The following is a 23,253-nucleotide window of genomic DNA, read 5'->3' as shown; positions in this document are numbered from 1 at the left end:
GCTTTCCAGGTTATAGGGGCTGACTCCCTCTGAAGGCTTTGACTGCCTACCTTAGTTGATATTCTCCCTCTCAAAATCACAGCCTTATCTCCAGATTCTTATCATTGGTGTGTCTTTAGCTCTTCTAAAGACTTGAGAAAAATGACGATTTCAGAAGACATGCCTGAAGAAGGAAAAGCTCCTATCCGATACAATTAGGACACATTTCCTCACTCATAATGCAATCACTGGATTTACTAACCGCTTACTCACGAGTTGTGAGGTTTAAATAAGTTCATACAAATAAGACTGCTAGAAAAGTGCCTAGCACTTTTCTAGTGAGAAAGCACTCAATAAATATTAGCTTTAAAAGTGCTGAATATCAATTCGGATATATATGCATATATAAAGAGATATAAATAAGATCACCCCTAAGAAGCGAATGATTCTACTTTGGGGAATCTTTACTAAAAAACACTCATAGATTCAGACAAAGATTTATTTATAAAGATGGTCATCAGAGCATTGCTAGTAATAGGAAAAAAAAGAAAACAGGAAACAACCTAAATGTCCAACAATAATGAAACAAACTATGTCACTTTTCTCTTTTTTTTTTAATACATTTATTTATTTACTTACTTATTTTTGGCTGCATTGGGTCTTCGTTGCTGTGGGCTTTTCTCTAGTTGTGGTGAGCGGGGGCTACTCTTCATTGCGGTACATGGGCTTCTCATTGCAGTGGCTTCTCTTGTTGCAGAGCACCGGCTCTAGGCACACGGGCTTCAGTAGTTGTGGCACGCAGGCTCAGTAGTTGTGGCACACGGGCTTAGTTGCTCCGCGGCAATGTGGGATCTTCCTGGACCAGGGCTCGAACCCGTGTCCCCTGCATTGGCAGGCGGATTCTCAACCTTTTCAGCACCAGGGAAGCCCTATTCCACTTTTCAAAAGCATGTTTTTAAAGAATTTCTAATGCTGTAAGAAAATTATCACGACAGGTAAAGAGGGATATAAAGCCATTCACATAATATGATCTCAATTATAGACACCCCAAACAAACACCTATGAAACAAATATCTCCATAAGAATAGATTGGAAGGAAATACTCCAAATATTACTTGTGTGTTTTTCTGAGTACTGAGATTCTTTATTCATTTCAGCATTTTTCAGATTGTATATCTACAATGAACATGTAGTAATTCTACATATAGACAAAATAAAAAAGTTAAGAGTCTATTACCATATCACAACTAATACAAAAACAACTGTAAGTTCCCAGACTAAGTCAGTGGCAGGGGGCAGAGAAGATAACCCTGAGACTGTGTCCTCAGAATTTGGTGACCTTAGTGGGTTACCAAGGAGACAGAGACTGTATTCCAGGACAGCTCTTAAGCTTTCTAGCTTGAGCAACAGCATGGACAAATGATAGTGTCACAAACCACAATAGGAAATGTAGAAAGAAAGGAAGAAGAAGGTTGGGAGGAAAGAAAATAAATTCACTTTGGCCTCACTGGGTTTGCAGTGTCAAAAGCATCCCCAGGTAGAGAAGCCCTGTCAAGAGCCTGTTACGGGCAGGGCTGAAGCCTAGGAAAGAGATTTTGGTATACTTTCGGGTGTGAGTCACAGTAGTGCATCCTTGAAGCTGTGGCTTACCTGAGGATGCTCCAGTATTCTGTGTGTTCTGTGAAGGGGTCAATCAAACTCTGCTCCCATGGAGGCTCAGACACCTGGGGACTACTCCTTCCACCCAAAATGTGACCTGAAGTAGCCCTTGCCTCCTTCAGTCATAGGACTGCTGCTGGATTACAACGAAGAGCCTTACAGAGACTCACTGTGACTTAAACGCTGTTTGGTGCTATGGGTGCTGCTTCCATTGAGGACTGCATTGCACTCTCAGAGTCAACCACATAAAACCTGCTACTGTATATTTCATAGGAATAGTATTCAAGACAATGGCCCCTGCCTCATGCAATGGCCCCTTTTTACAATAACCCACAGGAAAACCATCTCAGGCCTCAGGACCAGAAAAGTATGAGCAGCTGGACAGCATGAATTCTATAACTGCTCCTGTTTCCCTCTTTGATTTGGCCAATAGGAAGCTCAAAACAAAATCTGTGGCCCATCTTCTGCAACCTTATATGATCACAGAGTGTGCAGTTTAGGTTGCTAATCTATTAACATTTCTGTCTTTGTTGTTTTGCCACCTTTATTTTCTCTTTGTCCCAATTTCTTCAACTGTGAATTTTCAAGAACACTTAAAGTCAAAATTTTCCTTCCATGTCATGCCCACTTTTTTTTTTTTTTTTTTTTGGTCGGGGGGCGTACGCGGGCCTCTCCCGCTGCAGAGCACAGGCTCCGGACGCGCAGGCTCGGTGGCCATGGCTCACGGGCCCAGCCGCTCTGCGGCTTGTGGGATCCTCCCAGACCGGGGCACGAACCCACGTCCCCTGCATCGGCAGGCGGACCCCCAACCACTGCGCCACCAGGGAAGCCCCCACACCCACCTTTTGACTCTGTTTCTATCTCCTGGAGTTGCGCAAAAGAATCCTAGGCCCTCTTCCCCACAGCAGCCCTTCAGTGCTCAGGTCCTCCACTAAATCTTATATTTTTAGGCACCAGAGCCCCACTTTCTTCAAAAATTTCTCCTAGATGTGAGCACTTAAAGAATCTTTCATCCTTCCAGACTCAACTGATGCCTTATCTTCTCTTGGCATCTTCCCTAAAGCCCCTACTCAGGACGTCACTCCACAGCAGTATTCACAGCAACCTCATGTGATGGCTGATTTTCATGCTTTCTTTCCCACTGGACTGGGGACTCCTGATACACAGATGTCAGGCCCTATTTGCCTCCAACTGGTACCTATTCAGGGCTCAGGGCATAATATAATATGCTTAATAAGTATTTGTTGAAGTAAATGAATGAATTAATATATACACAACCTCCTCACTCACACACATGCTAAAAGAAAGCCAAGCTCCTAGGAAGAAAAGGGAGAGCTCAGGTCCGTCCAGGTGTTTGTGAGCCTTTCCATCTGACAACTCTTTTTTCCCTAGGACTCTCCTGAACAGATCTGATGCCCCGGGTACTGGGGCCAGAGCAGATTCTCCCAGCTAAATCCAGGGTAACTGGGATAAATTTTCACAGAAAGAAAGAATTTCACAGATCAAAAATGCAAGATGCTGGATGCTCCAATCTGTACTTATTTTAACAACACACATTTATGTGGGTCTAATAATATGCCAGGCATTGTTCCGTGCTCTTTAAAAATATCATCTTATTTAATCCTTGTAATGACTTCACAAGATGGGTATTATATCTATCCCCATTTTATTTTCATGTAGAGTTTTTAGCATTCAAGCCAGCTATCCTGAAATGAAGGAAGATATAGCTATTCAGTCACTGAATAAAAGAAAATTAGTTACCTTGAGCTCCAATTCATATAGGGCTGACAAACTGAATGACAGCCTTTGATCTGAGACCTGGGCCCCACAGAATACCACCTCGCGCACTGATCACTTACTAAGCATCCTCAGCTCTGTCCTCCGTGAGTTCACAGCCTGGTGGAGGACACACCACGCATCCAAACAAATAAATTATCTTAGGATCAGGGGACCAATACGGTGCTGGCAGCAAGAGGAAGTAATTACCTCTGGCTAGAAGAGACAGCTTCCTGGAGGGGGTGATGTCTGAGTTCCATTTTAACAAATGGACCAGAGGGGAGTAGCAGAGAGGGAAGCGAGAGTGCAAAGATGCAGGGATGTGAAATGGCAATGGGGGGAACTAGTGGCAGTCTGGGGTAGCAGGAGAGCGTAGAGAGGGGATGATTTGAGGGATGAGGGATCATCATTCAGGTGATGGACTTGGCTGCAATACCAAGAAGCTTAAAGATACTAACGGGTATAATAGTCATTTCTGTTCTAGAAAGATTCTTTGAGCAGCAGTGTGAGTGAGGGTGGTGAGATTAAACAGAGAGAGACCAGTTAGGAAGCTGTGGCAATAAACCAAGCAAGAAACAGTGTGCACCTGAGCTAGGGCACTGGATTCTAGGGATATTTGGAAACCTGAAGCTTTGGACTGATTGGATGGCTGCTAAAACAGTATATGATGACACCCAGGTTTCTGACTTAGAGACCAGTGGGGCAGTGCATGCAATGAGCTGGGGAGCACAATCTGGGATTATGCTTTCAGGAATGAGGACAAGCTCAGATAGTCTCTAAGCTTGGGAAAGTCAAACTGGGCGACAGAAATTTTCTTCTTTATCTCAGAGAAGTTACTCAGATTCTCATTCTCATCTCCTTTTAATAAAATACGATGCATTTCATTCTGTCATCATAGTGAAAAATCATTGCCCTCTGCTGGGAATTAATAACCTTTCAAATTAATAACCTTTGGATAGGAAAATTGGTTTCATTAATACCTCCCCTTGCACTTTGTAGTTTCATCATCTCTCTGTCCTGCTGTCCCCTGAAACCCAAAGCCCAAGACTTATTGCCTGAGAAGCCTGAATGACTTTATGCTCAGAAAGAATGATCAGGGCTCTTAGTAACTGGGCTGAATTGAGTTCACTGATCACAAATGCTGGTATGGCCTTGTGTCTGCCCCTCAGCCGCAGGGGAGCCCACCCTCGGCTGGAAGGGACTGTGAGAGCATCCTCCCCCAGCTCTTGGTCTGATTCCTAATCTTAGCAGAAAAGATGTCACCCATCTTGGGATGCCACACCTGGGGAACATAGCACCTCCCTCAGGCTCCACCCAGCTTTATCTCTGACTGACATCATGGTCTTGACAGCCATTGTGCTGCCTCAGAGAGTTGGGTGACTGCCCATCCTCCACAAAGTGTCTCAGAGTCAGGGTGAGGCTCCCCACAAAGAGAAGCTAGATAGCCTTTCAGGAAAACAACAGAAGGTGTAATCATAAAAGCAATCTTTTTCTCCCTACCCCACCCTCACACAGTCTATGAAAGATTCCAGGTGGATATTCATTTATCCTTTTCTGCTGAAAACTCTTTAGCGGCATCTTATCATCTAGAGCATAAAGTCCAGACTCCTCAGCATCCAGGGACCCCCGCACACACACTCTGGCTTCCCAGCCTTCGGCTTCCTCCCACCCACAAGGTCCCATGCCTCTGAGCCCTTACTCAGCTGTTCCCTCAGCTTGGAAAGCCCTACTCCTTCCGCCCACTCACACATACACACAAGCCCTCATTCATCCCTCAGGGCCAGCATGAGCATCACTTTCCCTGAAAAGTCCTCCCTGAATGCCACTCCCCATCAAGCAGAATCCACCACTCCCTCTGTGACCCTCCCCGCCCCAGTCCTACCTGGTCAGTGCAAGACTACGTGTGAGAACAGGTTAAGCCACGGGAGAGAATGCGTAGTGTCATCAAACTAAGATGCTCTATGTGCTGTCTCCCTAGCATAGGGATGTAGGGAATTGGAGTCAGAGAGACAGGGTCCAAATCCTACCACTTATTGGCATAATGATTTTGGGCAAAATACTTATCCTCTCTGAACCTCAGTCCCAATCGCCTCTCCCATATTCCCAGTGTCCTGGAGTTACTCCAGTGTCTGACTGGCTGATCCTGCAGTCACCGGGATGGCAGGATGGAGGATCTGGTCCTCTCCACCTCTGTGTGGGGTCCTCCTAGGTCACCCTCCATCATCTCCCATTCTGCTGGAAATAAAATGCTCTTTGGGCTTCCCCAAAGCCACAGCCCATGCCTACCTCCAGCACCTTGCAGTAACCCCGCTGCCTAGTGCTCTTAGAAACTTTTAGGTTGTCCCAGAGCTGGCAGAGGTGGAACAGGTGCCAGGTTAAACACTGTCTCCAATTTTATCTTCCAGAGTCATTTGGAAGGAGATCTCGAGCTGCTGAAACAAAGGAAACATCACAGGAGACAAGAACCAGATTTCTGCTCTTTAAAGAAGAAACCAATAAGGGCTGTCAGATTCGGCTCAATCACTCAGACACGTTGCAGCAGTGCGGCTTCAACTCCTCTCTGCCTCTGGTGATGATAGTCCACGGGTGGTTGGTAGGAAATGCTGACATGCCTTTTTTCTCTCTACTTTTACATTTTCTCTTGTTTCCCTCCCTAGTGTGTTCAATTGTAATAAAAAGATAGGGAGCTGGTGATAACGACCTCATGCATAATACTTTTAAAGTACATTCTAATTTTCCAAGTGCTTCCCCACACATTATCTTATTGATTATCTCAATTTCATGAGTAAGCAGGGCAGAGAAAGTATAATTATCTCCACATTTCAGATAATAAAATGTGGCTCAAAAAGGTCACACAGCACATAAGGGCCCATAAGAGATTGCAGTTCATGAAGGTGAATCTGCATGTTTCCCAGGAGGAGGTAGGAAGCCAGAAGACATAGTCTCCCAATAAAATATTATATTTCTAAGGGTTAAATTCAGCTGCAAATAACAGAAATCCAAATTGGCAGTAGTCTAAATAAAACAGAAGTTTTTTTCCATTTCATACAAGAGTCCAGTATATGTAATCTAAAACTGAATAAACAGCTTTGGTCACTGAAGTCCTCAAGGACCCAGCTCATTCCCTACTCACTATTCTGCTATCCTTAGAGTATGGTCCAAGATGGCAGCTAGAGCACTAGCTATCACATCTGCATCCCAGGTAGCACAAGGTAGTAAAATGTAAACACAAAAAAGCAGGGTTTTTAAAAAACAACTATATTGAGGTATAATTCGCATTATACCATAAAATTCATCCATTTAAAGTGTACAATTCAATGCCTTTTGGTGTATAAATGTGTTTTCTTAGGTTAGCTTCCCAGAAGCATCTGTGAAATGCTTTCAGTTACATCCATTTGCCCATACCTAGAGGGAAAGGTGGTTAATATATGTAGCCTCTTAGAGAAAGTGTAGCTTTTTAGTGATGCTAAAATGCTATTACTGTGGAAGAAGGGGGAAAAGAATATTGTGGGCAGTGATTGAAGTCAAACAAAAGTTTCCAAGAAGAAATTCTGCCTTACTGGTTTCTAGGCCACCCACGATTTGAAGCTTGGTTCACACTGTGAAACCTCCAGAGATCTGGGGTCTATTTCATGACTTGAAACCCTTTCCCTACCATCTAATTGAAAAATACTCTGCAACCCCCGTCTATCCTAGCTTAGAGAGCAAAATGAGCCCATCGGCCCACCACCACTCTTTCAACATGTATTCACTCATACCCTCCACATGAACAAAACAGACCCCATGCCAGGCCTCATGGGGTAATGGGAACCACATGACGCCATGTGGGTGTAGCCACAAGGTGGGCTTGCCATCCCAGAAAAGCACAGAGGCTCTTGTAGCCTGCCAGCAGCTTCCTCCTAGGATTTAAAGGAGCCCCACCCTAGGGAAGGGCGGGGGGTGTTCCACCACAGCACAGGGTTGGCAGTGAAGGTGGTAGGGGCTTTCCTGCCCCTAGAGAAGAGACCTAACACAGATGAGGCCCTATAGGAGCTAAGCCATTTACATTAGACATCAGCTCATTTAATCCTCCTGCCTCCCTACATGGCCACTTGAGTTAGTCTCATCTCTCAGATGAGGAAACTGCAGCTCAGAGAGGTCAAGCAGTTACCACAGTCACACAGCCCTCAGTAGACAGAACTCCAAAACTAGAACCCTCATGCTCCAAAGCCCACACTGTCAAAGACTCCATTACATCAAGCCTTTGTCAAGGATGGGTTTGGCAGGGTCCCCATCACACAGCAGGCCTCACACTGCAATCTCCTCACTGCAGCTCTCTCTAGCTAAGCTAGGAGCTCCATCCCTGTTTCTTTAAAAAAAAAAAAAAAAAAAAGCATGGAATTGGAGACGGAGGGTAGAACCCTGAGATGAAACCTATCTTAAAGGAAACTAAAGATCAGACATGGAGGGAGTTCTCTGGCGGTCCAGTGGTTAGGATTTGGCACTTTCACTGTGGTAGCCCAGGTTCAAGCCCTGGTCAGGGAACTAACATCCCACAAGCTGAACGGCATGGCCAAAAAGAAAGATCAGACATGGGAAGCTTTCCTATGGGAGCGGAGGGGGTAAGGATAGATTATTAGGAGGTCATTGTAAGGGAAGAACATTCCATCTCTTCAGCTACTTTAGCCAAAGGGACCTTCCCTTACAAGAGAAAAAGAGAAAAGAAATTGGGAAGGAGGGAATGCATCCAGAGCAGGGCTTTGGGGAGGAGAGAGCTGTGGACTTGATACCTGACTTGAGGTAGGGACTTGAGCTGAGAGCCTTACAAACAGCAGGGCCGGCTCTCCCTGCCTCCACTGCCACTCTCCCTGCCTCCCCCTTACCTCTGCTTGTAGCTCCTTCCAAATGACTTCTCTCCTCCTGGCTCAGGCTGTGACTTCTGCCTAGAGTATCCCTTCCCTCATCTCCCGCCACACAGGATCCATTATATATTAGGTGCTCCAAAAATATTTGTTAGCTGAAGTAATGGCTGACTTCATATCTTGTTTACAGACATGAAGATAGCAGGGTCCTCTTACCAGGATCCTTTTACTAGAATGAGTTCTTTGTTTTCAAAATCTTGCGCAGACTGGAATATATCTACTATTGCTGGTAATAATAATAATAATGACAACAGCAGCAGCTGTAATAACTAACATTTACTGAGTCCTCACTATGTTCCAGGTGCTAAATGCTTTACATCTATTAACTTATCTCATCTTCACAGCAATCCTGGAAGGAGGACACTATTATTATCCCCATTTTCCAGACAAGGAAACTGGGGCACTGAAAAGTTAAATAATTTGCCCAAGGCCACTCAGCTAGTAACTAGGAGAGTCTGGATTTGAACCCAAGGTGTTACATCCACATAGAAGGTACTGGGTAGAAAGACATTTATTAAATGAATGCATCTTACCCCAGACTCACAAGCCAAACCATCAGTACTGCTGTCCAGCTTCACCTCTGTGTTCTCGTCTTCAATTACACCCGACTTTCCTGCTCTCCCCAGACAGGCCACACTGCCCTTCTGTGGTTCTGCACCTCTGCACATGCTCTTCCTCTGCCTGGAGTGCCCTAGATACCCTCACCCACCGCCGCCACACTCACCGGCCCACCTGGATTCTTCCGTGAGAACTCCTATTTATCCTTCCAGACACAGCACAAATGTATTTGCTCTGTGAACCCTTCAGGAGTGCCCTGCAAATTGGCTCTCAAACAAGGAACATACACAGAACAGTTCTCCATAATGAATCAACCCAATTGTTACTGAGTTCCTACTATGCTCCAGCTCACAGTCCTACCCCCTCTAAGGCAAGCAGAACACAGTGGGTGTGACCCAGAAGTGCGGCAGCACAGGGAGGGCTGTGGGTAGCCCCCCGCAGGACATTTGGAAAGTCCAGAGACATTTTTGGTCTTCACAGCTTGGGGAGGGGGAGCAGAGGGGTGCTGCTGGCCTCTCTTGGATGGAGGCAAGGATGCGGCTAAACATCCTACCGTGCACAGGACAGCTCCCACAGCAAAGAAATATCTGGCCCCAAATGTCAATGGTGCTGAAGTTGAGAAGCCCCAGCTTAAGCCCTTTCTCTTGGAGAGAAGGAGCCAGCACGAGCCCAGAGTTGGAGAAGGAAAGAGGTGAGCAGGTAGAGAGAGGGAGCTAGCACAGCACTCCCGCCTCCCTCCCGGGGAAGCTGATGACCCTGTGGTTCCGCCCTCAGATGGAAGCCTCGCTGGAAAACTGGATCTGGCAGATGGTGGCCGCGCTGAAGTCTCAGGTGGCCCGACCAGTCAACGTGGGGCTGGCAGAATGGGTCACCCTGGCCCACACCCACTACTCCATCGCTGTCCGCAACACCCGCCTCGTCGGCCAGGAGATCGCGGCCCTTCTCCAGTGGCTGGAGGTGAGACCTGCCCTGACCTCCCTTCTCTCCCGTCCTCTCCCTTCCTCTAAGACTGAGTGAATTAAGCTGGTCTCCTAGAGCAACGCAGACGGGAGAACTACTTCTGCTAAGCTCACAGGAATGGGAAGGCATGGGACAGAGACCAGACCCCCAGCGGTCTCTCAAATGCCTCCCTTAAAGCCCTGTTTTATAGAATCATCTGCCCCCACTACTCCATCCACTGTTCCTTTTATGCTCACCTCTTTGGATGTGCTAAGGGACCTAAACACACCCTGTAAGCTCTCAAACTCCCACACACATGAATGAGATCACTCCTGCAAGGCATTAACATCCAGGTAAGGATGGGCAGACAGGAGGCAGCATCCCCAGGCAGGGTCCCAGGTAGCTGAGCCTGAAAGGAAACAGGACAGAGTCAGCAAGGTGAGAAACCAGTTGGAGTCCTGAGTAGGAGGTAAGCACCTTACTTGTGACCAGGCACAAAGAACAGAGAGAGCCTAGAACAGGCTGCACCCACAGAGGCTTTTATCCAGGCAGCTCTCTCCCCTCCTGAAACCGTCTCGCCGCTGTCTTCCAGGAATCTGCTCACTTTTCTCCAAGCAATGTTCATCTAATTGGGTACAGCCTGGGTGCACACGTCTCAGGATTCGCCGGCAGTTACATGAGCAGAAAGCACAAGATTGGGAGAATTACAGGTAACCACACCTAATAACTAACAGCTATAATCTTCACAACTGCACGGGGGCGTGGAGCAAGGACCTGCTTTTCCAACGGTCTCATAAATTAACCCACCCCCAGCTTCCTTCAGGCTGTATTAGAGTTCACAGGAGGACTTATAGCACTATTTATTTCAAACATGACCGCTGTCATAGACTGCCGTTCCAAGAGAATTTAGAGCAAATCACAGCCTCACTTCCTATTGCCTTTCCTCAAACAAAGGTCTCTCACAGTCCTGCCAAATAGGTCCTAAAAAGTAGATTTTGTGTACACTTTTGTAGCAAAAAATAGTTTATTTTCAACCTATAGTTTTAAAAGCCTAACGTGAGTTAAAGAATGACAGCCCTAAATTTGCTGTAACAGCCATGTTTGTACCTCAGTGTTCACTTTTGTGAAACACGTGGGTCCTACTCTGGGGCCCATTTGGATTGAGGGAGGGATCTTTGCACCAAAAACCTCACCCCAAGCTCTATGCCACCTTGGAAATGCCCCTAGATACCCAGGAAGAGCTGAAGACACACAAGAAGGCCTTTCCTACCAGGCTGCCCTGACACAAACCTCATCCCGCCCCTGCTGCCCCAGAGTCACAGTCAGGAGAGCACGCCTCATCAGCCAAGTCCCTGAGGCCCACTGATTCCTACCGGGTAAAAGTCAGGAGGCCCAGACAAGGCCCTTCTCAGTGTAGTGTCCCCAGAGCTCTCCAGCTTCTCCTCCCACTGTTCCCTTCTTATAGTTCTAGGCTTCTGTGACACTAGATTTTTCTCCACTCTACATACGTGCCATGGCCTTTTGTGCTTCTGGGCCTTTGCAGTCACTTTTCTCTTTGCCTGGAAAACCAAGCCCTAGTCTCCCTACCAAACTCCTCCTCATCCTTCAAGACCCATCAGGCTAAAACAATAATTCACAAGCGAGAACAATTCAAACAAAATGTAAGATGAATAACATTGCTGTGATCTTTTATTTCATCAAGAAAGAACATTTTTGGCAACTCCTATCTACTATTACCATTCCTTCATAAAAGAAGAGATTTATTTTAACACTGAAAAAAGATAGGGATAATGGCAGACATTTAAACGAAGCAAATTTGTCATGATGAGAACTCATTTTCTGTTTTTTTTGTTTTTTTTTTTCATCTTGCTGGTGACGGGGAGGCCTGATCCATGGATCAGTATTTGGCGCCCTCCATGATCTAACACTCAATAGCCTGGGGGTGAGCAGACCTCCCACACAAGAACATTCCACAGAAGTCCAGTGAGGTCCTTCACAGACAAACCAGGCCTAGAAGGCTAAGTCAGAACTGCAGAGAGGCGGCACTGGGCCCAGGACCCTCTCCACGCCGGCTGGTGTCACGGGCCACATCAGGCATTATTAGCCAGGCCCACACATATCAGAAGCAACAGGACCGCTAGTTACTCTGTTGTCATCTCATAGTCAGCCTGACGAAGAAAGGAATATAAATCACTTCCTTTATTTGTAACTACAGGTCAGGGCTAGAGAGCAGGGACTGTCATGGTGCCCTGTCAATTCCTTCACCCCCAACAGTGATGGAAGCCAGGACTGATACGGGACAACAAAGGGTCCTCCAGAGAAGGTAAAGGAAGAAAGAGAAAAAAACCTTGAGTGCATAAATACTTCCCAGCTACCATCAGCCAGGAGCTTCCACTTGTCTCATGCAAACATATCTGTCACTTAAGGACCAGAGCTGTGAGCAGTCCTATTTGCTCACAACATTTTTCCCAGAGAACTGTAATGTCCCAAGGCGGTTCTGAACATTCCAATGAAATGACATTAGTGTAGGGGAAAAGCCAGCTTGTTTAGGGAAATTATTGACAACATGCAGGCAAATAAATTCTTCCTTTGATGGATAGGTTAGAACTACTTACAATAAGCACAGTGGGTTTTTTTATATGCAAACAGATGCTCTTGAAAGTAGCTTGAGAGGTACTTAAAATTGATGGGCTTAAATAAATCAAGCATTCCCTTATAACCTTATTTCTACCACTGGATAGTTCCCGCAAACCTCTTCTCCCCATAAATAATAACCAGCCCATGTCCGATTTTTAGTGTCATGAATTACTACAGTTTTACTGCGAAAAAGTTATGGCAAGATTTTCGAGAGAAAGATTATGCCCTAGGATTTTCTTCTTCCTGCTAGCTCATGAATGTGTAATAACATGAAAAAGGTAAAAAGAGCATTTCTTCTCCTCTCCTGTTGCTCTCACCTAACCCTTCCCCTTGCTTTCCTGTTAGGGCTGGATGCTGCGGGCCTTTTGTTTAAAAGAGCTTCCCCCAGTGACCGGCTTTCACCAGATGATGCCAATTTCGTGGACGCCATTCACACCTTTACCCAGGAACACATGGGCCTGAGTGTGGGCATCAAACAGCCCATAGCCCACTATGACTTCTACCCCAATGGGGGCTCCTACCAGCCTGGATGCCACTTCCTAGAGCTCTACAAACATATTGCCAAGCACGGCTTAAATGGTGAGAAAGAAGACACTAGCCTACGCTGGTTTACATTCCCCACAACTGATGGGGCCTCTGGATCCAGTGGTGTCTAATCTGCAAGATTCTGAGAAGAGTTTGGCAAGGGTGGGGCCCAGGGTGAATGGTCACCAAGTCCACCCAGAGAGAGGGCTTGTGGGAGTAGGTAAGGGCTGCCGCTCCCCCCAAGCCCTTCCTCTTAACAGGCAGTGGTCCCTGGAGCTCAGGTGCTGAGGATGAGCTGAGGGGCACCACTGGGAGTCCCCGCTTCTTACCTCCACTCAGTGTACCCGGCGAAGTCTCTCCCGGGGTATTAGCCTTTCTGAAAGTTGAGCCCTGTTGCCTGTGGTTCTTCCTCTTTCTCCGGAAGCTTCCTCACTCAGGGGGCTTCCTCCATTCTGGGCCCTATGATGATCCACTTAATAGATCATGGTTTCTTCATCCTTGGTCTCACAAGAGTGAGAATAACTCTTCCAACCCCCGTGAGGTTTAATCAGCTGACCCTACAGGACATTCATTATGGAGATTCTTCCAATTAGATGTTCAGCTCTAAATAGGTCCTTGTGACTTCCTTTGCCTCAGGGCAGAAACTGAATATGGCATTATCTGGGTTGCGATCCCCCTTCTCTCTCAAACCCTAAAACCAAAACATTAACACGCGCATGGGTAACAGGCCCCGGATTAAAGAACAAAGATGTGAGCAAAAACCATACGTTTCCTAGGCATTCCAAGGTTCTCATTATTGTAAAATAATATCCTGATTAAGACATGCCAACTCACTCTAAGCCAACGGGAGGCCCCCCGACCCCCACATACCGCCATCTTGCCCCAATCATCTGAAGCTGAGCTGAGCGCACACTGTCTCGTGATTACATCACCACCTTCACGCCTCCTGTATCAGAATGACCTTCACACTGGATGCTATCTCATTTTGGCTGGACTCCCAGCTTTCCACCCGCCCACACCTGACAGAACCTTCTCGGAACTTCCCCTTATCATTCCTTACACCATCTCTCTCCAGTCATCGCCCTCTAGTCACCAGCAGTTCCTGGTGACCATCCAGCCCTCTTCCCAGATTTACACCCTCCCTAAGCTCCACACAGACCCCTAGGATGGTGTTTATTAGCTAGCTGCCTGGTAAATGCATCTCTGACCAATTACTGCCATTTTCTCTTTTGTGCTACACTTCAGAATGATGGAACCAAGGATATTCATTTACCTCGCCCACCCTTGGTATGGTTTTTCTCAGTTTTCTTCACCCTTTTGTTTGCAAGTGATCCCATTCTGGGGTGAACATGTTAACTTGGTCAGTTGGTAACTGCTTTACCATCCTCACCACCTCCTGGCTAGGTGAGCTTGAGTGAGTGAGTGAATGTCTTTGAAACTCAGTTTTCTCACTCGTAACAGCTGCCTCAAGGAGCTGTACTGAAGATCTGGGGAGGCACTCAGTGTAGTACCTGCCGAATAGTGGGTGCTCAACAAATATAGCCCCTAGTGACCAAGAACTGAGATGACTAATCCTGGGCAAACAGCTTTTGGCAAAGTTACCTGTGCTCCACCTTCACACGAGGTTCTTAGCACATCTCGTGGTGGTTCCTCAACATTCCTAGAGAAAACTTTACTAAAGATTGTTAAGATTTGGAGACCCAAAAACAACCCCCCCCCCAAAAAAAAGGTCAAAATCCTTGATATATAAACCTCCTAAACTTGTTTTGGGTTAGGCCCGTTCAGACCTGGTCACTGGGATATGTCCTTCTTGAAGCCAATCCCCATGTTGGTTGTACAGGCCAGTTATCTTAGGGCATGCAGTGGCTGCTTTGAGACAGAAGGCAGACATGGTGGGGGAGGCCTCAGCTCTCACCAGACCATGAGCCAAGTCCCAAGATTGCCTGGGCACTGGTTTACCCAGCTTTATTAAGAGGCATTCCGCACAAGCCTGTTCTGCTAACTCACCCTTAAAGCATCAGCAGTTGTGCATTTTTAACCATTTGAGATTCAAATATTTCCAAAATGAATTACGCTACCCCACTTGCTTAAATAATTCAAGATTTTCTTAGTGACTTGGGGCTCCTATTAAAACACCTACCGTAACATACAGGGTACCCTCAGCAGCCCCCTGGAGCCTGAGATTATGCCTCCACACTAAGTGACTGCAGGGGGTCTACCCCTTGTGTAGTGTTCCGTCAGTTATCACATCCACTGTAGTCAGCAGGTTGACCTGAGCACTTTCCTCCTCCTTCCTAATGTGCCGGTACTCCGCACTGAGAAACAAGGTGATCCTTCAGACAAAGGGATGATAATGTGCTTCTTGCCCTGTTTTCCAGCCATCACCCAGACCATCAAATGTGCCCACGAGCGGTCGGTGCACCTCTTCATCGACTCCTTGCTGCACGCTGACATGCAGAGCACGGCCTACCCGTGCAGGGACATGGACAGCTTCAGCCAGGGCCTGTGCCTGAGCTGCAAAAAGGGCCGCTGCAACACGCTGGGCTACTATGCCCGCCAGGAGCTGCAAAGCAAGAAGAGCAAGAGCCTCTTCCTGGTGACTCGAGCCCAATCCCCGTTCAAAGGTGAGTGCATCACTAACAAACGTCAGGTAGATAGCTAGTGGGAAGCAGCCGCATGGCACAGGGATATCGGCTCGTTGCTTTGTGACCGCCTGGAGGGGTGGGATAGGGAGGGTGGGAGGGAGGGAGACGCAAGAGGGAAGACATATGGGAACATATGTATATGTATAACTGATTCACTTTGTTGTAAAGCAGAAACTAACACACCATTGTAAAGCAATTGTACCCCAATAAAGATGTTTAAAAAAATTTTTTTAAAAAAATGGTGAGTGCAGGAGAGCCTTCAGAAGGGCAGGATGAAGCCACTTGTCTGAAGGTTCAGAAGTTCCCTGAAGTGTTTTGCTGGAACTACTTCAGGCTCTGTTATTTTAGTGGTTTTGACCCTGCACAGATTCCAGACCGTGATGATGACACAGCCTCTCTCTTTACCCAAGAATGTGGCTTCCTCACTGCCAAGTGCTGGAGGAGAAAGCTTGATACTTTCTGGAACAAAATCCTTGGGTTGGCTGTACTTCATCCAATATCACGGTCCCCTAGAATATTAGATCCAGAAGGCCTTGAGCAATTACCTTGACCACCCAGGTCTCATTGTACAGGGCCCTGGAGACTTCTCCAAACTCAGACTGGAACCCAGTGCTTTCATCTCTGCTTATGGCTTCCAGGAAAAACCTGGGCTCCACACTACATGTATGCTTCCTCATTTCCCCTGACGTTCGAGTCAGCTCGTCTTACAAGAGATCATTGGCCTATTGAGGCCCTCCCTAGAAGTTCCGCTTCTCAACCTCAGGGGAGAAATTGAGCCCCTTCTTCTTGCTGGGTTGAACAGGAGGTCAGAGAAAGGGCTGTGGCCATGATTTGGGCTGAAGCCAGCAGAGAAATACTCCACTAAAGCCTAAATCCTCCTGGAGGGAACAAGCCAACATCTGTTGCCTTTAACATTTCTGCCTAATCCTTAAAACAGCTCTGGAATGATTTAGCATCTCACTGTTCACAGCGCATGCTCACGTCACTGGGAGGAGCCTGGTGCTGTTTGCTTGTTACCGTGCAGATGTTTGTATGCAGAAGGTGAACACGCTGTCAGTAGCACTTTGCCTTTGCACCGCGTTTTACACAAAAACATTACACGTATCCATCGACTCCTCATGGTGCCCACAACAGCCAAGCGAGATTGGCAGGGTTAGCCTGGAAGGAGGCCTGGAACCCAGGTCCCTCTGACTCCCAGGCTGAACACTCCCAGGTGTTCCGTTCATTACCACACTCCCAAGTTCAAGCTCCCAGGCGACTTGTGTTTTAGGCACAGGATTCTTCTGTTTATCTGAACTTTTGCTCTCCAGCCAGATTTCCCTTCCCTGAGTCCCAGGAATGACAGAAATCAGGTGGAGCGTCTGATAGCTTCTGAGAGCACTTGGAGTGAGGGCAGGATCTTTCTTCCCTGAGGGGCAGAGGGTCCCCTCAGCTGTCTGTCCTTGAGGGGTGGCGGCAGAACCCATGGCACCCAGAGCAGGTGAGGGGATTTCGAAGGCCTCCTGCTTCAGGGAGCTCCCCCGCCGCAGGCTGCCAATTAGACACTCATTTGGGTTAACCAGCTCCTCTTTTAAATGGCAAAGATGCCTGGAGTGATTAAGCCTCTCAGATAATCACATTTTACCAGATCTACTTTAATCCTGGAATGTTAGCGTTTCAAAAAACTGTTCAACTCCACCATTTCACAGATGGGAAAACAGAGGCCCAGATGCAGGAGAATCATTTGCCCAGGGACACAGAGGAATTCTTGGGGGCAGAGCCAGCATTTAGACCCAGGCCTCCAAACAACTAGTCTAGTGATTTTTACCTTGGTAACCTGCCCATGGTCTGTCTATGGGGGTGAGGGAAGGAGGAGAGGTGGGGGAGGATCTTGCTTTCTCCTTGCGGTCAGCTGGAAAGAAAGAGCGTCATTTTTCACCTTCCAGGGCAGGGCTGTGCATCTGAAGTGAGGGACTGGGTCCTGCCCGAGGTCATCTCCTGGGGGGCGTGGAGATGGGGGAGGGAGGCGAGAGCGTCAAGAGAAGGAAGAGGGAAGAGCAGTAGGCACAAGCCAGGCTGAGTTCTTCCCTTTGCCCAGGACCCCAGATGCCCAATCACCACATGGTGCTGGTGTGAACTCACAGGGACCCCTTTCCCATGAAGGAGGATCAAGGAATCGCATTAGGGCATCACTATCTCACCAGCAGCTGCCAAAGCCACTGTGCCAGGCCATCATTTATTCTTCAAGCATAAATAGAGCCAGGGTAGGCAGAGGCCCTCCCTCAGGGGGCTCAGGGGGGACCAACCCCCTCCCACATGCTAAATGCTAAATGCTGTCCCAGGAAGACAGGTGATGAGTCCCTTGGAGACAATGTTGCAGGAAGGGGGACCCCTTCCAGGGCCCGAGAGTGGGCTCTTGCCTAACCCTCGGAAATGAATTGTCCGAGGAGACATACGTGCTGACAAAGCAAGAGACTTTATTGGGAAGGGGCGCCCAGGCGGAGAGCAGCAGGGTAAGGGAACCCAGGAGAACTGCTCTGCCACGGGGCTCGCAGCCTTGGGTTTGTATGGGGATGGGGTTAGTTTCCGGGTTGTCTCTGGCCAATCATTCTGACTCAGGGTCTTTCCTGGTGGTGCACGCATTGCTCAGCCAAGATGGATTCCAGCGAGAAGGATTCTGGGAGGTTGGTAGGACACATGGACTGGTGTCTCCCCTCTCCTTTTGACCTTTCCTAAATTCTTTCAGTTGGTGGTGGCTTGTTAGCTCCACGTTCCTTACGAGGACCTCATGTTGTAAGATAACTCGTGCAAATGGTTACTCTAGGGTCTGGCCAGGGTGGGCAGTTTTGGTCAGTAGTTCCCCTAACAACAACACTTGGGTCTCTTTATCACCAGCATCTCCTCTTGCTCCAGGGATATCCAATGAAGATAAGATCTCTGGGGCCAGTGATACGGAGGTGGGACTATGAGACGAGACTGCCTGAAACTGGGCCGAACCCAAACCTCCAGCCCCAGAGAGATTCCAGTGATGAGCTGCAGCCTGCACTGCACCCTCCTCTTCTCTGGGCCCTCCAAATTCTCCCCAGATCCACCTGAGCCCTTCCAGTGAGCAAAGTCCTAATGTGCTCAGCCTAATTTGACTCACTGGTGGAGAGTCACATCCCTGCGGTCCCATCAAGCTACCCTGGGTACAGCTGGAAATTATGCCCAGACGAGACCTATGTGAAAGCGGCTGCTCATGGGATGCTGCAGTCTGTACAATGCTACGTCGACCTACATGGTCGCTGCTAACCTTATGTGGCTATTTAAATTATTTAAAGTAAAATCACAAATTTGAATCCTCAGTCATACTAGCCACATTTCAAACGCTCAAATATGTGGCTGCCATATCAGAGAGTTCAGAAATAGACCATTTCCTTCCAGAAAGTTCTATTGATGGTGCTGGCATCAAGTCTTTAATCTAGGCCACCATAACTGCACCCTTCTTCACCCATCATGGCCACGATCATCTGTGACTTGGGCCCCAAGTATTCAGCATTTGATGAATACTTATAGATTCATAAAGGAACGGACTTGCCCAACCCTGGTTACAGAGAACCCGCAATCCACATTTTTCAAGGACATCTCATTGTACTATGTATTTTAGTGCAGGGTCTGGCTGGGCAAGATAAACATCCCCTCCCGATTGTAGTTGCACAAAGGATGACTAACTTGGCCCTCATTCCTCTGGCTCCCAAGATACTTTGACAAAACCATCAAAGGATCTGTTTTCTACAACCGTACGCCAGAACTCGGGTAAACACTGAGGAGGACAGCAGTAGCAGAAGAGAATTGGGAAACAGTCGCTGAGTGAAATGAGGCAGTTTATCGCCTACTTCCATTCTCTCTCTCAGGAAGAACTTTTGCTAGTTTGGGAGACCTTTATTATTTTTTTTTTTTAAGAGAAGGGGGTGGGAAACAAACCTATATGAGGTCCTGCTTAGCAAGCATCTTATCTAATTTAATCCTCATAGCAGTTAGAGGAGGTAACTGTGTGGAAGAGAAGGAAGTGGTTGGTGAGATAATCAGCCAGACTGTGACTTGGCGAGTCTGTTTGTCTTTGGCTTTTCTCAGCTACTTCTTTGGAAGGTTTTCACTGATTTCCAGGGAGAATTCCAGGGAAGCAATGGGTATAGTAGAGAGAGCAGAGGCTTGGGACTGGGATAAGGAGTGTCCAGAATTTGGCTTTGCTGCCAACCACCTATATGACCTTGACCCTGTGGCAAAACCTATGTGGGCCTCAGTTTCTTCAGCCACGAAGTGACTGTGTATGGACCAGCATGAGGGAGAAACCACTAACCCTGGCACCTGGGGGTGGGCTCACTCTGCCCACTGTGCTGGTCAGTCCTGCATACAGGATGGTCAACACCTTCTAGAAGCCAGGCACGTTTACGTACCATCTCATCACATTCTCACAACAGCCCTGTGAGAAGGCTTTTAATACCTGTTTTACAGATGAGGAAACTGAGCTCCAGAAAGCTGATGAGTGCTCAAGACCTCTTGATGGTACCAGGAGGCTCCTATCTCTCAGTCAAGGGCGCTTATTTCCATCCCATACACACACACAACACAGTACTCCCTGGCCTTCCCACGCATACACACATACACACACGCTCCCCCATCTCCACCCCCAGCAGAGGAGGAAACTACCCATAGAAGGGGCAAGTATCCAATCTTGTGACATCAGCATCACATAAATGGGGCAGTACTGTTGAGCCCAAATTTAGTCCCCAACCTAAGTACATACACGCACACACACATAGGCTTATAAAACCCCTTCTCGACTTCCCTTGAGCCTGTTCTGAGTTCATTCAACCAGCCCCTGCTAGTGCTGGCTGCTCATACATTAACCCCCTGCATAAGACCATCATTGGGCCTCTCAGTTCCATGATGTTCAGCCTCCCTCAGAGGCATCTGAGATCTAGGAAGAAGACCTTGGTGCTGCAAGAAAACACGAGATCTCATTCTTACCATCTCCATGAGAAAAAATCTATACATTCAAAACAAAAAAGGCCTCTTTGATGTTTGTAAAGAGTCATAATGTCTCCCAGGGCCAGTACCTAATGATTCAGAATCATTTTTTTCATGAGACAAAAAAAAAAGGAAAAAAATATTCCCTTTTTATAAATTCCATAACCTGGTGTTCACAGTGGCTACCTTGTAAAAAGAAACTTTTTTTTTTTAAGTGGCACCAGTGGGGTCCACACAAGATTAGGATCCAGGGTTTTTAGGGTATCTGAACCCCAGGCAGACTCTCTGGTGAGGAGAATCTCCAGAGGCCTCACATCTCTGCTCCAGGTTTGATTTTGCCTGATCTCATTCAGGGTTAATAGACTATTTCATGCTTTTCATCTTTAAGACCTGAAATAATTTCTCCTGCCTGAACTGAGGAACACGTTGTGCTGGCCTCCTTGCAGTCACAGGATCAAAAGCATTTCCCTAAATCATTTTTTTAAATCCTTATTAAACATGCCATAAGGTAAAGTGAGAAAAATTATTCACCCTTTTTTCCTTCATCTTTGTAACAGCATCATTGTCCTGGGGGGTGGGGGGAGGAATAAGAAGCAAATTGTCTTTTTTCTTTTTTTAAGGAAAAACACTTACAAAATCCAAAATAAGAACAAATAATTAGATCTGAACATGAAAGTCTCTTATGTATTTTAAAAAATTAATTTCAAGATTTCTCCCCAAAAGTGGCTTTCCTAGTGCAGGTTAAAAGGGATTCCTTGTGCTATCAATGTGTGATGGGTTTGACCATCACACTTCTGCAGACACAGGTGCCCGCATTCCTGCACAGCTGTGCCCTCCACAGCCCGCCTCACTCAGGCCCCTCACGGCTTACAGACCTTTGGAGGTTCTGACCTCCTGCACAGGTCCCACCCCAGGGAGACACTGCAGGACACAGGTAATTCTCATCCATAGGATGTGAGCGCTAAAGGGACCTTCACAATCATCAAAGCCAACCCCTTCCCCCAGAATTGTAGAACCATGGCATCTCAGATGTGGAAATCCGTCTCTTCCTACTCATAGTTTAAGAGCAAAGGAAGACAAAAACCCATCTCCAGTGCAGGGACGTGAAACATTTATCCCAGCTTGGGGGCTGGACGTTCAGCAGACAGGCAGCAGGCAGGAATCTGCAGCAGTGATAGCCCAGGATGGATGTCAGTGGGTCAGAGCTTGCAGGCACTCTGCCTTGGTGGCTTTATAGGAGGCAGGTTTAGACTGTGGCTTTTCTTCAGGGGCTGTTTGCTCTTTGCTTTCAAAGGCAGCTTCAGCTTGCTAGAACCGGAACCCCAGGACACAGTGGGAAGGGTCTTTTGGAATCAGACCAGACACCTGTGTTCAAAGTCTGCTCCACCGAAGTGAGAGAGTAGCATTGATATATATACATACTAAATGTAAAATAGATAGCTAGTGGGAAGCAGCCGCATAGCACAGGGAGATCAGCTCGGTGCTTTGTGACCACCTAGAGGGGTGGGATAGGGAGGGTGGGAGGGAGACGCAAGAGGGAGGGGATATGGGGATATATGTATACGTATAGCTGATTCACTTTGTTATACAGCAGAAACTAACACACCATTGTAAAGCAATTATACTCCAATAAAGATGTTTAAAAAAAAACGTCTTCTCCACTTCTAACTATCTGGGTCACCTTGCACCCCTCTCCAAATCTCTGCTTCCTTATCTGTAATTTACCAGGATCACTGACACCCTATCAGTCTAGGTCTCAGCAGAAAACAGGACTCCACTCACCTGGATCAACTAAAGAGAGCAGGCAGGACTCCTTAGAGAGGGTGGGTGATATTAAGGAAAGCAACATGGGCTGTTGATGCACCCCAGATCTAACAACCAGCCTCTGGGAGAAGGAACAGCCCAAGAGAACGGGAGCTGTGGAGGAGAGGCTGCTCATAGCAGCTCATCATGGAGCACAGTTCCTCTGCAGTCACTCTTCAAAGCAGGAGGGAGCAGAGAAAAAAACACCTTGACCTCTCTCTTCTGTGCCCTGATCTCCTGCTGGTGCCTCCCCAGTGTGTCAGTTGCAACCAGAAACCATCCTGCAAGGCAGCCAGGAGATGAGGCCGTGGGGTCACTTCCTGGGGTTCAGAGCTGGATGGGGATAGTAGGGGTAGGTGTAGAAAATGGAGTCTCACCACATGTTATCTTTATTTTGTCTTGTTACGAGGACAAAAGTAATGTCTGTAAAGCACTTCGTATGTAGCCTGATGCATAGTAGTATCTCAACAAATGAAAGCAATTTTTAAATTATTCCTATTCACAATTAGGCTCTTTAAGGCAACTTTGTCCTGCCTTGTTTTCACACAAAAAGCCTCAGAAGCACTCCTTAGATGCCTGATGTGTGCCGTGACTTGTGGAGATACAAGCGTTAATATGACCCTAAGGCTGCCCTCAGGGAGATAAGATCCATGGACATGGATGCCCGTGAGACTAGACAGAAGGTGACAAGGGTCACAGCTCTGCTTCCCAGCTGCAAGCTCCTCTAAGGCCAGGACCACAGCTTCTAGTGCTGTTTCCTTTCTTAATACTTTTAAAAACTTTTCTTTTTCCAATAAGAGTCTAATTAGAATACATGCTTATTGTAGAAAATGTGGAACTTG

At 47.2% G+C, this 23,253-nt stretch overlaps 1 protein-coding gene across 1 annotated transcript in view; it reads left to right on the top strand.

Annotated features, from left to right (window-relative positions):
• Positions 1-23,253, top strand: part of LIPC (lipase C, hepatic type) — a 156,318-nt gene that overhangs the window by 121,112 nt on the left and 11,953 nt on the right. The window contains exons 2-6 of the mRNA XM_022579614.2: positions 5,820-6,007; positions 9,648-9,830; positions 10,405-10,522; positions 12,795-13,028; positions 15,353-15,598. Coding sequence (XP_022435322.2) covers positions 5,820-6,007; positions 9,648-9,830; positions 10,405-10,522; positions 12,795-13,028; positions 15,353-15,598 — 969 coding nt within the window. The remainder of the gene's footprint in view (positions 1-5,819; positions 6,008-9,647; positions 9,831-10,404; positions 10,523-12,794; positions 13,029-15,352; positions 15,599-23,253) is intronic.

This window comes from Delphinapterus leucas, chromosome 2 (genome assembly GCF_059928025.1).
Source record: "Delphinapterus leucas isolate spDelLeu-1000000601 "Yukka" chromosome 2, BTC_Dleu_Yukka2, whole genome shotgun sequence".
Lineage (NCBI taxonomy): Eukaryota > Metazoa > Chordata > Mammalia > Artiodactyla > Monodontidae > Delphinapterus > Delphinapterus leucas.
Note: the sequence above shows the minus strand (reverse complement) of the source record. Positions and strands in the feature narration are given on the sequence as shown.